The sequence below is a fragment of the Pleurodeles waltl genome, chromosome 6 (assembly GCF_031143425.1).
Source record: "Pleurodeles waltl isolate 20211129_DDA chromosome 6, aPleWal1.hap1.20221129, whole genome shotgun sequence".
In the NCBI taxonomy this organism is placed as follows: domain Eukaryota; kingdom Metazoa; phylum Chordata; class Amphibia; order Caudata; family Salamandridae; genus Pleurodeles; species Pleurodeles waltl.
In genome coordinates this window covers 1,623,037,851-1,623,054,170 of record NC_090445.1, presented here as the reverse complement: position 1 = coordinate 1,623,054,170, position 16,320 = coordinate 1,623,037,851, and the positions used below count along the sequence as shown (strand labels likewise).

Below are 16,320 nucleotides of genomic sequence, written 5' to 3'. Positions count from 1 at the left end.
TGCTCAAGCAGCGGAATATTGATGCTTTGTGCCTATTGCAGGGTGTGCTTAGCCATCGCTATACATGATTTGTTGATAATGATCAATAGGCAATGTATTTGCCGGAACTGGGCATTCTAGTTCATATTGCAAAAATTCTTGAGTTTGTAACTTTGGGTAAAAAATATAGTCAACATCAGTGGCTGTCAGAGACATTGCCAATTGGATCCAACGTGGATGTAATGCTTTAGCATTTGGAATGCTGGCTTTCGGAACAGCCTCAAGGGCTGGAATTGGAGATTCTGCAATAATGGGTTTCCCCTGTGCCAATGGTCTTTCTTTAATGACAGCCATCTGAACATGAGTGAGAATTTTCCCAGTGGGAACAAAACGTTGTTCTGCTGTTGATTACAAATGTGATTTGCATGTGATCGGGACTGCCTCACCCTCATCGAATGTTACATAGGTGAAACCAATGGCACGAGCAATTACTCTGATGACCAGATGTTTTTTATTGTCCCTTGTGTGTAGGTGTTGTGCTGCAAGCATGCCTTGTTGCAATGCTCTGGGGATGCGTGTGTGTTTGACTGTCCAGAATTTACTGAAAAAGCCAGGACGTATCAAGTCATATAAGGGTTTGATGAGTGATGCATAATCTGGAATGTATGTTTTGCCAAAATTTAGAAAACTCAATAGTGATTGGAGTTTTTTAATGGTATTTGGTGGTTGTAACTGTGCACATTTTTCTAAGAATTATGGCGCTAGGCTCTTTCCTTCACCTGATAATTCGTATCCTAGAAATAGGACACTAAGTTAAGCTATTTTTGTTTTTTGTAAGTTACATTTATAGCCAAATTCGGCAAATCCTACAACAATGCGGGCTACCCATCTTAGATGTTGCAGTAATTGATTGCCTGCAAGGTAGATATCATCTACATAGGACAATGCTTCAGGGTCAATGTCGTGCAATATTGAACTTACACGAGCCGCAAACAATCCTGCACTGTTCTTATACCCCTGTGGTAAACAACAGAATTTTCTGGGAACCTAGTGCACTGAAACTTGTTAGATCTCTACTCTCAGGTGCTATATTTTGGCATAAGAAGCTATTGGAAATATCCAATGTTGTTTCTTTTTTTTTGCGCACTATATTATTCGTAAGTGCTGTGCTATGTGAGTTTTGTATAGCATATGTGTGTGTATGACTATTTAAGTGTCTGTAGGGTAAGACTATTCTATATGAATGGTCCGGGTTAGCTACAGGGAACAAAGGATTATTCATTGGTGAGACACAGGGTTCAATTACGCCCTGGTACTCTAGTTGTGTGAGGATTTCCTTCACAGGTGCTTTAGCATCATGTTTTATTGGGTAATGGGTTTGAGGCTGAGGTTGAGTCTTAATTGGAATTACATAATACAGGGCATCTTTATCCCACCCTACGTGGTTGCGCTATGACGCTGGTGCCTGCACCAATGCCCAACCAATGGCATAGGATTCTGTGAACTCATCAGGAACAAGTGGCGAGAAAGAAGGTTTGATAACCTCTTCCCCATATGGGCAAGTACGGACAAATTCAGGTGGCCAATCCTTTTCGGCCAATAAAATATCATAAATGTTAACAATGCGGTCCCAAAAGATTGTGTCTATTGTGCGTTCACTGTCTCCTTCTGACTGTATCATTACTTTGCACACCCTGTCAGACGTGGAGACACGCATGCCCGGAATTTCAACTTGTAAGAAGTCATCAGTTCACCTCCAGATGCTCTTGAAGATTCCGGCGAACTATTGTGACCTCTGCTGAGCTGTCTAGTAGAGCTAGCGCCCACGTCTTGTTCTTCAATAGAGCCCTCTTCATGAGTGACATGATGAATCGCAACTGCTGTGACTTTTTTCTTTTTAAATGTGGGTTTGTGTTGGGGAAATTTCTCTTCTTTTTTAACAGAAACTTCTGTAGAGCATTGTGATTCCTGTCTCGGTTTCACGCATTCAGTTCTGCGCTCTGACCGCCCACCTCTCTCACTGCGTTTTTCCGGTGAGTCCTGAAAGGAACGAGCTTGGCGGGTATCAATATATTGATATCTGTCAGTTTTTTTTATATTATCTCTAGTTCTGAGATTATATCTATTCTGAGGGGTCTCCGAGGGCAGAGATTCTCCCCTTTCTTTTTTAGGTGTTTGTTGTTTTTTATCCCAGCATTTTTTAGAACCCTCAGGTGCGTGCTTGGTAGAATCTTTATTAGATGTCCACTGAAACTGTGGTTTTGTGGGTCTGTCCCCCAGACTTTCTCGACCAATACTAGAGTAGGTCTCCGTGATAACCTTTGGCAGCTCACATTCTTGATCCTGTGGAGGAACGTTCCGGAGCCATAAACACACTGCTAGTGCAACTGCTTTTTAAGGTTACTTAATATATTGGAAGATACAGTGGCAAAATTGCCCATTAGTTGCATCCCTAAGTCCAGGGCTGAGGCAGCCCCATATTCATCTTGAATTTATTTTAACATTTCCGGAAGATTGGCAAGTGTCAGTGTACCATGTGCGGTAGTATAGAACGTGGCAAATACCATGCACCAAGAATTGTAAAAAGTTATCTACTGTGGGAATCATCCCAAACGGCAAGCACATGGTGAATATTCAATGCTTATCCAAAGGTCCCGTATGGGGAAATACTGATTCCAGTACGTTTATTTTTTGAGCTAACCAAAACGGGATCTCTTCCCGTTTGGTGGGTTCCTTACCCATGATCGTTGTACAGTCGCAGGATTAATACCTGGCGTTGCTGCATGTGGTTGCGCCGGTGCAGCACGTGCTGGGTTTGTATTTAATGTTTGCATTACAAACTTTACTAATAGTCTGCATACCGCCGTAAGTTCAGCATGTAAGCGGCGAACTTCAGCTACCGTCAAGGTTGCTGCATTAGGTTGCGGTGTATATGTGGCCAATAAAGGCCAGGTAGGATCATCATTACTTAAAGGACCTAACCTAACATGTAGGATTGTATGTGGTAGGGCGCTATCAAGCCAATTATTATGGTCTTGATAAGATAGACGTATTTCTAAAAATGCATAAGCTCTATATTGTGCAGGTATGTTTGCAGGTGTATAGTGGTGAAATGTATTTGCGTTCCCATCGACCGCTGGAAATGTGACCCAAGGATAGAACATTTCTGTTCTGTATGCTGCATGAGCTTCAACAACAAATGTAACTGGACTCCCCTGGGCTGTGAGGCCATGTGCCAATAAACGTGCAGTAAGGGGCGGCCGCATATTAACTGCAATTGCTACCCGTTGCGGGTTTGCCATGGTAAATGGTAAATCTTGTTCAGAGGTAAGCACACCAAATGGGGATTATCCTTTTAAAGTTCAAGCTTGAACAACCTACGGTGTTAGTTAGGTACTCCCTAACTAGCTGAGGAGAAAAAGTACTCAATACCACGAATGTCTCTGTAAATTGTACTGAGGTGTCTTTGCATGTAGTGAGACAGAGATACTCAGGAGGACCCGAAAATGAGTGCCTGACCAACGTTGGCGGCACCATGTCGCGTAGGTTCTCATTAACCTAATGAGACAACTGGATGCGGGCGGCAGAATCACCCATACTGTGGGGGACCCCGCACCATGTGACACCTGTCTGCCTAATACAGGTTTGTTCCGGCTAACTAGCAGTGCCTCATCTCCACCCCAGACCAGGGATGATTAGGGCAACCAGGCACATGACATAATTGACTCCTCAGGGGAATCGTGGTCACTCAGATCTCATCCGTTTCTCACAGTTACATTAGTCTAACATATGCAAGGACAATCAGAGGCAGGGTAAAGTTCAATAAGGTTTTATTGAAATAACTGCATCTGAGATAATAAAGCATGTATTGCAATAACTAGGACGATGAAGCACAATAAGATTAAAATTGTGACAAGGAGAGTAAAACACAAGAATAACTCTACCATGTTGTTGCTAGAGTATGTAGAGATAGTTCCTACCTAGGCTATGTTAGAGCACAGCATGTTAAGCTCTAATTCTGCCTTTCAGGTTCCTCCTGGGAAGAGATCATCCCTCATACCTGAGCAAGTTGCCTGTAGTCTACATAAGTAGCTGCAGCGAAGCAATCAACATACAGTTGTGGTCATCTGGCTGGTATCTCCCTCTAACGTACATGGGTCAAAGTAGTGCTTTTATAATAAAACAGCTGATGTTCCAAGAGAGGATCCCCCACATAAGAGTGTGTATGTTTCTGTGAACACTGGAGACAGAGCGTACCACTTTTGCCGGCAACCTATCTTACTGTAGCCTTAAGAAAAGCACAGAGTGAAAGAAATGTCTTGTTTAAGAACGTAGTGCTGACGTAGGCGAAGAACAGCTAGATAAAGAAAATAAAACAAGACTGCAAATGTGGCTACTGTTAAAATAATATAACAAAGCTAAAATAAAAAATATCTAAGTTAAAGTACACAGCGGCAGGCCTAGTTTGTAAAATAACATGTATAAAACTATAGCTAAAATAGCTACACAACACAGTGAACCTGGCACTTTACAGTTAAATTATATCTAATGCTTGTTATAAATTGCACACACCAAGGGGATATGTGACCTTCATACATCTCTGCCAGGGTTTGCAGTTTAGAGTTACGTTTAGTAGTACTTTCTGTGTACACCCACTAGTAGCGTGTTGTAGTGGAATTGCTACATTATAATGAGATTAAGTAGTTCCCATAGGGTATTCTGTTTATGTTTATGACTTCTAAGTCATTAGGAATTTACTGCACATCTGTATGGACACATTTCTATTTGTGATTGCTGTGACTTTTTTTTGTTTGTGTTCATCTCCATGAAAGCAGTTAGTACCAGAGTGGTGACTGATAATAATGTATTGAGGTGTGTCATGATATAATTATACAATTATGACATTACACACATATACATTGCACATCATTATGGTGTGGTTTGTCAACATTTTTACACATGCACGATTCCAGTGCTACAGTACTGCAGCAATGCCCAGGATTATAGGTATAACAGTGACTTACCTTCTGTTCTGCCAACGACAGCTTTGATTTTCTCCTTAGTCCAGTAACAGCAGCAATGGCAGGACTTGTATGACCGGATTCATGGTGGCAGGAAAGGGGAAAAGTGTATAAAAGGTGAGTTTTGTTCTTTTAAATCCCCCAACTCAGGTGTGAAGGTTTAGCCACCACAATTCATCGGTGGGACTGCGCATCGTGATTGGCTCAGTGGAAAAAGGGGCTGAAGTCCCACAGCCAGTCACATTAGCCTATGGCGCCGTCAACGCGGTTGGCGATTTTTGGCAGTGACAGCGTACTGTTTTTATCTATGCTCCCGCTAACAGGGGGTGCCTATAGGGTGGGCAAACCATCATGGCGGCGGATGGGTTTTCAGACAGGAAATCAATGGCGGGTCCGTTACCACCAAGATCTAAGTCAGGCCCTTTGTTGTTATCCTCTTTTAGGCACCTACGTTTTTGATAATGTCGAATTTCTACAAATACATATTGTTATGAACCCCAAGGTCGGATGTGAAATGAGGACTACGTTTAATGCAGTGGTCAATTTATGGTACACTGTGTGCCCATTTAGCTATACATTTCATAAATGGTTTTAATAAAACAATTATTTGGCCATGTGTGAGTGTTAGGTATATTAACTACAAGTCAATGATGTCTGTAATGTATACTAATTCTGTGTACCATTATCTGCTCAGATTTCAAATTAAATTTTTATATTTTATTGAACAGTCTACTCTGCAACCTTAAGGATGCTCAAAGTTGAAATCCATAGCAAAGTTACTGAAATACTTTAAAAAAATAATTGTGCTAGTGTCTCTATTTTATGACTTTTGTAAACATGTAAATATATAGATAGATAGCAATAACATTCACAATTATAAAACAACATATACATTTCAAAAAAACATAAATTGGAACCTGCCTACCTCTATCAAATGGATTTTTAAAGTAACTCAGAGGAATGGTTCTTTGAAGAGCTGGATAGGGAATTATTGGATAAGGAATTTTAATAGGAAAGGTGAGAAAGGTATGTAATGGATAATTGGTGGAGGGCTGTTTATATTTGATATTAGCTCAGCTAATTTTTTTTGAGGGAGACAATGTATGGAATGTTTGAACAAGACTCTTGTGAAGCTACAATTGAAAGTGGCATCATGACTGGAATTTGTTCTAAGTCAAATCTTATTATATCAAAGTGGACAAGTTCAGAAAAAGCGTATAAAAGAGGATTGATAGGTGGTCTTTTAGATATCTCTCAGAGATTGGATATGAATACAAACATGTTTGTGCTAGAATTAGAAGATCAGTCCAGAAATTATGTGCATGGGGTCATGAAAAAGGTCCGGTGTAAGCCTAAAATAGGATTTGAAGATGAATCCAAGAAATTGAAAGTTCACAGTGGGTGGAGTGAGTGTTTCAGATAGGCGAGTGATACACGTTTCAGTGAATATACTTCTAGCACGAAGGGTGACTGTTCCTATGAATATTTATTTTCTGTGAAGATACCCAGTGAAAATGTCAATTTAAAACCTCTACTACAACAACATTGGGTAAACAATTTTGACTATTAATGACCATGCAATAAAATCTGTTGAAAAAATATCTCCATATATGAAGTTGTGGAGTCAAACAATTACTGCAAATTATGTAGGGCCAAATTTACAATTGCATATTAATACAGACTTATCATGTATGAAATGTGTGTGGGATTATGGAATTTGATATCTGTAGATATTTTAGTTTTTAGATATTGTTGTTTTGTCAATATATTTGGAGGTAATGTGATTTACTCTGCATTATTGCACTACATTGTCTGATTTCTGCATTTCCATTTGAATCTATGAAGTTTAATTGGAGTTTAAGGTGTAGCTTATACTGTATGTTGAAGAGTGGTGCGGTTATGATCTTTGACCTGAATAATATAAAGTCAGAATTGTCCTGGCAATGACTTTCCCTGGCGATTAATGTGCGGGAAAGCATCCAACAACTGCATGTACTTGTAATTGTACAGAATGGAGGGTTTTTCCTTGTTCCAGAGACCTTTTAGGTTTTATGTAGAGAGGAAACTTATTTCAACAATTCCCTTTCCTTCTAGGTCAACTTACAGCCTAGGGCAGGGCCTGTGGTTGCCCGTTAGCAAGAGCTTCGTGGTCCCACCAGTGGAACTCTCAATCAACCCCTTAGCCAGCTGCAAAACAGATGTGTTGGTCACAGAGGATCCAGCAGACGTCAGGTAGGATTGAGACCTCAGAAACCAGATGTGCATTTCTTTCTGGAACCCTGGAAAGATTCTTTGTTGATGTCAGACTGGCATGCTTAGTTTAATCTTGGTTTAAACTTGCATTGCTGTGGCAGGTTTGATTTGCCTTAATTAGGAATCATGTGACTATTCTATCTACATATTAAATGCAATTTTAGCAAATATAATTCCTGTTGTTCTTTGTGATGGAGAAATTGTGGTTGTGGATGATACAAAACGAATATTCATCACTAAAAGCCATAAAATTGAAAAATAAAATCATTGAGTCTCCATTTTCATATAGAGCTTAGCCTCTAATCATGAGATTTGTTTGCGCAAAATCATACAATGAATATTCTTATAGATTTAGAAATAGCAAATAGTGATTATTTATTGGTAAAGTGTTACGAACATCACATTGTGTAAGCCAACACATTTTTAAATGCTTTCAATGAGAGGGTAAATTAAATAGCGGCAATGCTGTAGAGCGCAGGGTGCAAAAACACCATTGCAATGTTTACTGTCTGCAAAGCGGACAGTGAACATTGTGAGTATGTTTGCCCCCTGCACTGCCCAGGCCAAGTGCATGGACAGTGCTGGGGCCCCCCAGGAACCCCCTGCACCCGTTCTCCACCAGCAGGTTTGTGGCGGTGGTACCGCCATGAAACCGCTGGCAGAGAAGGGGGTCGTAATCCCCAGGGCAGAGCTGATTCAATCCATGTTGGGGGCCTACAGGATTCAAGGAAATATAGCAAACTCAGGTGTTTGCTCAGGTAGCAGCAGGAATAAATGTACTGCAGTCTATCTTATTCACATTGTTTCAGTTTTTTTCAGTCATAATTATACATGTCCAATATATTTAAAATACGTTTTTTTTTAACCGTCGTAATTCAATTGAACTTCTGGGAAATATGAAATACATGACTACTGTGCTTCGATTAGAAGTATATCTTTGTAACAAGAAGCAATTGACTGTAATTTCTTAATTTCAGTAGACTTTTCTTTTTTAATGAATGTTTCTTTTGCAAAGGTTTTGGGGACTTTGCCATGAAACAGAAATAATTAAATAAAATTAAATGTACCCTTAAAAACTATACTCTAGACAGTTCCCAACCTAGATTCAGCGTCTGGTTTAGTGAAGGTAGCAATATGTATGCCTGGTGGTGCTTTATAGTGAAGGTGAAAATGTTGGTTCACTCTAAACAGCAGTGTACAGTTGTTTGAGAGACTTCTTAAACTGGGTGAAGATTGAAGGCGCTACTAGAAAGAATGTATCGGAGTTGCAGACACAATGAGCAGCAGAGGTGCCACTGAACTGCATACATTTCTCTATCTTTGTTCAATTCCATTTGAATCGAGAATTATGAAATGAATATTTGAGGGAGTGACCAGAGATGAATAAAGAGAAATTACTCACCACCCGCCAATGTTAACCTCTGAAATGTTCAATTATTCAAAGTTTAATAAATGGAAGAATGAAATATTGATGAGGATTTTACAGGGCTGCATACACAGTAAGACTGAATAAAAATGTGTTCTCTTTGCATAAGGTTAACTATGTTTCAAAAAGCGCTTACTGTGCAAAAATGCGATCTTTAACATTCAGGAAATAAAAGACCTATTCAAATGCCTTTCACAGTTTATGTGGGCTGTAACATCATGCAAACCTGATGTCTGCTACAATGCTGTGAAGCAGCCTTAATCGTTCCATAACCTCTCTGAGGTTGTCCTATTTCAGTGTTTCTGAGTTAAAATACCATTGGTTCTCGTAAAAAATATAAATATGTCATCAGTGCAGACAGATAGTATGGCCTGCAAGGGTATGGTATACAGGTTTATAGATAAATGTGTAATTTATTAATAATCCCTCTGCCCTAATAGTGTGTTATGTTAGGCAGTAGCTGTGCAGTTTCCTGTTCTGTTCATTAAAGCTGATCAGCTGACGCATTAAGAAAGGAATGAGGAAGCAGTAGCTACAGTGTGGAAACGGAGGACCTTATTTGCACTTTGTGCTTTTCGGCACTATTTTAACCTAACATTTGGAAACTCATATCTCCCGTTCCACTATTTGTATTTTTGTTGCTGGGGTGTCATTTTATTTATTACATTTTTACTATATTTTTCTAAATTATTTTTGTGTTTTTATTGCGTTGTGTTTTCACTTTATTACTGTCTGAGTTCTGCATGAATTCTTTTCACAATGCCTTTTAGTTAAGCCTGACTACTTTTACGTCAAGCCACCAGAAGGTTAATCACAGGTTTACTTAGTGACTTCTGTGTTTCACCCCGACAAAGACTAGTATGCCCCATATTTATACTCAGTTTCGGCTGAAATAGCGTCATTTTCTTTTAATACGTATTCAGCGCAAACTTAACTCCATATTTATATTTTGAATCTAGACCCATCTAGCTCGAAAATATTGGAGTTAAAGTCATTTTTGGGATGTGTGAAACCACCTAGCGTCACTGAGATGAAAGGTAGGCGTTCCCATCCAAAAAAAGACTCTAAGGCCCTCGCACCTTATTTGTCCCCTCATAAAAAATAGTGCACAGTGGGGAGGCGGGTCTAAATAATGGAGATAAGCCTCATTTAAAAATGAACCGAAAAATCATGGCAGTCCACTCAACATTCAACAGTGAGGAAAGAGTACCTGCTGTGTTGGTGGATGCACTTTCATCACAGGATGCCACAGCAGGCAGATGGGCAGGTCTAGTCAGTGGTGGCTGCTGTCAATGAAAAGTGGTGGGGCAGCACCAGGGACAATAACAAAAAAAAATGAAAGATAACTTACCTGCTGCCCACCGCCCCGTTCCATCTGTGCTCCTCTGATGCTGTTGCACAGGCTTCCAGATGCCCCTACACCAATCGAGGTGCTGCTCTCATGCTGGTAATACTATTACCTAGTATGGGAGAAGCGCCGGGATTTGTCTGAGTGGGCTGGTTTTGCGCTCCCAGCCTGTGTCTGTTGTTATCCATCCAGCTGTGAAAATGGATGCTAAAATTATGGTTTATTGCGGGAGCAGAACAAGCACAGCAAATGGAATCTAGTATGGCCAATTAGAGGCCTCATTTGAAGCATTGACTAAAAGGCAGCCTGAATTAGGAACAAAAAAAGACAAGGTGATATTCAGTACACTCCCTAGGCTCAATCATCACAATAATTGAATGATTTCCAGTATTTGCAAAAAAAGGGCAATATAGTTTGTCATATTTGCACCATAAACTAAAAAGAGAGATTTAGGTGCACATAACCATCTTCCTTTTATTATTTATGAATACGACCTGGATGTTTCCTATAATTATACAATAGGTATCACTGAACATCATTTTCCTAATATCACCAGCAGGAATTCTCTCTGTATCCTGATCCTGACATCCTTTTAATGGAGCATCTGTGTGGATGTAGGTACTTACCACAGTGGGTTGGATATAGAATGGGGTATTTGTGCACAAAGGGAATTAGGTGGTTGTTATTCAGAAGTAAAAACAGGTCCAAGAACACAAGCTCTCAGTTCCCCAATGTTTTCAAAATCAATATTTACCACGCACAAGAGGCCATTCATGAGCTCATACAACGTAATTGAAATTTAGCTTACAATTTAAAATGTGCCTGTTTGTAATGCCTTTTTTACTGGTTAGTTGTAACTCACTCTCAATGTGATTCTGCTGTGTTTGTCAAATAGGTATGTCTAGTTTCAAAGGGGATGGTAGGGACAGGGTAATTGAGACAAGTTTCAAGAGTTTACCTACTCTATCATTAAATTACTACACGCCTTACTCATTCTTCCTTCCCTTGGTCCTAATGACTCAAATGGAGTATTCCACTGATTGCAGTGGTTGGATTTTGCATAATACTGTGTTCCGTAATACTGATGTCACCGGAGCACTCATGGCCCTTAAGGATCTTTTTTACCATTAACCGGCAATTTCTTCCAAGTACCTGCACAAGCAACTCATATCCCGCCTAGCATTGTGGTGTATCAGTGGTTCATTGCATCCTTCTTTTCATTGCAAAGAAATTCCTTCTAGCCATAGTCCAGTTGTTTTCCTCTATCAAATCGTTCAAAATGGTTGACCTTCTCTGTTCTTTTCCGAGCCTTGTGATACCTAACTGCAAAGAGTTTGACATTGCTCCCATTTACTGTGGTGCAGTAGTTAAAATAGATAACTTCCTGTATTCCAATGAGATACTTCTCTGAGTTTTGATAAACTTAGATTTCACATGAGACTAAAACGAGATTCCTTACAGCACTTATTGATCAAATTTTGTTTGTACATGTTGTTCATGCTCTCACTTGTATTGGTGCGTGGGTCAGATCTATTTCTTATGTTTCTATGGAGGTGCACAGAGAACGCTGAGAGCGGCATTGCTTGTTGGAATCGAACTTTTTATCCAGAAATGATTTTATAAGATGCCATGTGTTTGTTGAGGCCTCACATAACCTCTATGCCATATAATACATGCCCTCTTTGCACAAATATTGCAGCCTAGTTTGTCCACAATATTGTGCCCCTACAAATGTTCAGATTTTCCCGTGCCACATCTGATACTGTTGTCCACACACCATTACGTTCATCTTGGCTTTATTTCTGATCAATTTATTTTCTTGGCAGATGGAGTTAATGGGCTCTAGCTGGGCTTGTAATGCATTTCCAGGTTTTACTATGAAAATTGAATCATAAAATTGAATCATAAGGTTAGAGCAAAACTGATACCGTTGTGTCCGTCATTCCCTGTGCCACCCCACGTAGGTTTCTGTCATTTGTTAATAAGGAAGGCAAAGTGTTTACTGGCAAACATCCTAGTGTTATCTATTCATGATGATAGAAGTTCTACTTCGTTGTCTTTTCAGGGGCTTTCTGATTTGTGTTTATCTGCAGCTATAGAAAGTCATTATGATATGAGGAGTGTGCAAAATGACTTTTATTGATTGGTGTTTCTAGCCCAGTCTTTCTCTATTTACACTATTAAATGTCTGGTAGAAAGACTGGAGGACAGTAGGACATCCTGTGTACATTAAATTGTACTGTGACGTATCTGCGTGAACCTTTTTAAGGGCAACTGCTGTTTTTGTCCTGTATGCTGCCTTTTTCACCGTAAGTCTGAATTAAAAACGAGGACTAGAATTGGGCAAAACAAATATATTTTTCTAAACTCAAGTTTCTATTACAGTCCTCTCTAGTTACATTGAGCCAGCCTCTGAAATATGTGCTTATGTCTGAAATTGACCATAAAGTATTACCAGCGGCTGACACTAATTCCATCATTTGATTCATCACTTTTTTGCTTTCCTAAGTGATACGCCCTAGGTGTGAATGGTACACCCAGGAGTGGATCCTATGCTCATGGCTCCAGTGGACTCAAGATTCATCTCAGTGACAAGGAACAAGAAGCTGAAACCATCTGAAGTTGCTTGTATTACCATCTAGGGTTGACCTCTCCTGGAAGTTCAGACTGGGATGTTCCTAATGGAGCAGGACCATGACTGATTTGCGCATGGCTGGTCTTGGTGTAGAGTGGTATAATGGGGCAAAAAAATGATGGCCTAGAATGTGGCTCTGAGTAACTATCAGTGACTGAGATTTATTCATGCATCCCTTTTTTAGTTTTCTAAGTGTTCTGTTAAAGACACCTCTTCCATGTGGCTTGTTTGGAACTGGCACTGCCCTGAAACACTTGGGGTCAGATATACAGTACGAAGGTTTTTAGTGGTTATAAACGGTCTGATTCACAGAACTGGACGGTTTGCAACCGCTAAAACCATTTGGGGATGTACCAAGCCCTATTTACGATTCAGCAACCTATTACCGATTCGCAATTAGGGTCTGCGATTCGGTATTAGGAAGAGACTGTTAAGGGCGTTCCTTCCTAATAGCGATTCACAGCGGGATGTATGAATGTCTTGCGACTGAAATGCAGTCACAAAACATTTGCAGTTTACCATCAACTTCAATTTGGTGGTAACCCATTTGCTAATGGAAAGGGGTCCCCAAAGGACCCCTTTCCCTTTAGGAATGTGGGTGCAAATATATATTTTTTAAATGAAAAGAAAACCTTTCAGTTTTCTTTTTGAAATGCTTCCTGTTTCCCTTTAAGGAAATCAGGCTGCATTTAAAAACATTTTTTTTATTTAAAACTGTGTCACAGACATGGTGGTCTGCTGACCCCAGCAGGCCACAATCCCTGTGATATTTGGACATTCCAAATGGGTCGCAAATTGCAACCTACCGCATGAATATTGATGGGATAAGTCCATTTGCGAACCACTAGTAATCGCTATATGTGTCTGAGACACATTAGTATATCACTGTTTGCAAAAAATCAAATTAGGAAATCACAAACACATTTCTCTGTATATCTTTCTGGTGTTTGTAGATCACAACAATAGCCAAAAAATGGCAGAGCACTGTATTTGGTCAAAGGCAGGAGTATAATCGGGGAGTGATGTTTTGTTCTTTAGAGAGGTGTGTCTTCAGCCCTTTCATGAAACAAAGAAGGGTAGAAGTGGACATATACTGGAATGCTTTTCCATTTTATGGCTGTATAGATGAAATAGTTCTGTTGGCTATTTTTTTATTTTCCTTGTGCTTCTTTTCCAGCAAGGACTAATTATTCAGTAATAACCTAAAAAGCCAAGGTTTGAAGTATTGCAGGCCCCAGAAACAGAAGGCACCTATGTAATCCCTGGAGTAAGATTATTACTTTATTATCACTGACCAGAATTTAGGGACTGATTTAGCACTTGACGGTTGGGTTACTCCATCACACACATGACGGATATCCCTTCTGTTGTATTACGATGTTCATAGGATATAACGGAATCATAATATGGTGAATAGGATATCTGTCACATTTGTGAAAGAGTAACTCTATTCGCCAAACTATAAATCAGGCCGTTAGTCACTGCGGTCAAGAAATCAATAATGATTAATTAACCATTATTACTACCCAAGCTAAGACAGCTGGGATTTTATTTTTGTGTTTTAACTTGTAGAAAACAGTGTGTATTAGAGTTGTGGAGAACAACTTTAGGTATTGAGGGGCATTGAGTTCCAAAAAGAAAGAAAGAAGATAAGAATAAGTGTCCATAAAATGGTCTATTTGGTGCCAATAGGTGTATTTCCAGACACGTTCTATGTTGAGATACAGGGGTGGTGTAATCCAGCATTACTGGTTGATACTATAGCACTGTTGTGGCAGGAGGTCCTAGAAGAGGTTTGGCCTCCAGAACTGAAAAATTTCTTTGGCCATAATATTCAGGTTTTAAAGTTTAGAAAAGATCCAACTGGAAGGTAGCGATCATGCATCTTTAACTTTCTTATTTCAATCCTATGGTCCCTGAATCGCTCCTCCTGGAATTCTTACCAACTATAACGTTGAAGGACCTGTAGCTGGACAAGGCTGAGATCCAGAAAAATAACTAAGCAGAACCTATTTTTTGAATGGGGTCTACATCTGAATAAAATCCACTGTAACAATAATTGTACTAGGTCATTTCAATCTAACGTTTTTATCTTCTCAAAATGTTCGACAAATTCCATAGAATTTGATGCTGGCGTCTGTCTCCATTGATCTTCAATGACATTTTTGAAGGCTGTTTTTCCATTTTATCATGGGTTCATATATTTTAGTAACTGATGGCCTATTTTTGTGAATATTTATTCCTAGTCTATTCTGGAGTTAGGGGGTTATTCTAACTTTGGAGGAGTGTTAATCCGTCCCAAAAGTGACGGTAAAGTGACGGATATACCACCAGCCGTATTACGAGTTCCATAGGATATAATGGACTCGTAATACGGCTGGTGGTAAATCCGTCACTTTTCCGTCACTTTTGGGACGGATTAACACCTCCTCCAAAGTTAGAATAACCCCCTAAATCCAGAATAGACTAGGAATAAATATTCACAAAAATAGGTTCTGTTCCTGCCCTGCTAGCCTGTTCTTTACAATGCATTTATTGTGATCTACTTTCTGAGTATGCTAGATACAGCCTGACTGGCTGCTGGAGTGAATTTCTCAAATATGGATTATAATACAAACTCACAACCAGGGCCGGCTTTAGGGGGTGCAACCGGTGCCACTGCACCAACTTTCGGGAGGCACCATGATTTCAAGTATATTATGATTTTGAAAGCACCTGCTACTGAGTTCCTTTCCTCCAGCAATTTCAGGCAGCAATAAAAATGGCAAGATAAGTGTTGATTAATGGACCCGCTGGAGAGAGACTTAAGGTTTGTCTAGTGTCAGTATTGACTGTGCAGGTAGGGTTAGTATGCCTGTTGCAACGCATGTGTGCCACGCAGATCACAAAGTGCATATAATGTAGCTAGTTCAGTGGATTACTGCTTTTGTCAGAAAGATCCTTTTGTTACTCGCAGTTTATAGGTTAAAATCCTAATATAGGACAGTTAGCTATCATCAAAGAGTTGAATGTAAAATGCAATGTATAAGTTAGAGAGTTATGATTTATTTCCCCAGCATCCACTATCCCAGTGGTTTTCAAACTTGTCAATGCCGCACCCCCCCTGTGGGAAAAAATAAATCATCGGGCCCCCCTCAGAATGTTTCATAACTATTCTATTAAGTTGGCAACGTTTAAAAATTACATGACTTATTTACTCATTGCAGTTAAGTTCTGTTACCTTTGTAACAATGTAATAAACATTTTTCTACTTGAAACAAAGCACTATCATCTGCATAATCCATCTTTTGGCCAGAGTCTGGTGCCCCCCTGGGATCACTTGAGGTCACACTGGGGGGGGGGGGGCTCCCCCAGTTTGATAACCCCTGCACTATCCTCATGTTGTTAAGTGGGTTAATTTGGGTAGAAAAAAATTCTTAATAGTAAGGACAACCCCTTACCATAATGTTACCTTTTACATTTTGAGATCAAGCACTCTTAAACTATGATGTCTACCAGTATGGATGCTATTTGACACATTGTAGTCCTTTGTCTCATGTAACATTTCCTATACACTGATTTAGATGCATATGATTCAATGTCTCTGTGTAGTGTGTCATGTAAAGCTCTCCAACACCCTACACTGGTATGAGTGGCACCATAAAACAAAAGAAATGCA

At 39.7% G+C, this 16,320-nt stretch overlaps 1 protein-coding gene across 1 annotated transcript in view; it reads left to right on the top strand.

The window, feature by feature from the left end:
• Positions 1-16,320, top strand: part of ASTN2 (astrotactin 2) — a 2,164,803-nt gene that overhangs the window by 1,130,919 nt on the left and 1,017,564 nt on the right. The window contains exon 10 of the mRNA XM_069241522.1: positions 7,095-7,232. Within this exon, the coding sequence (XP_069097623.1) occupies positions 7,095-7,232 (138 nt within the window). The remainder of the gene's footprint in view (positions 1-7,094; positions 7,233-16,320) is intronic.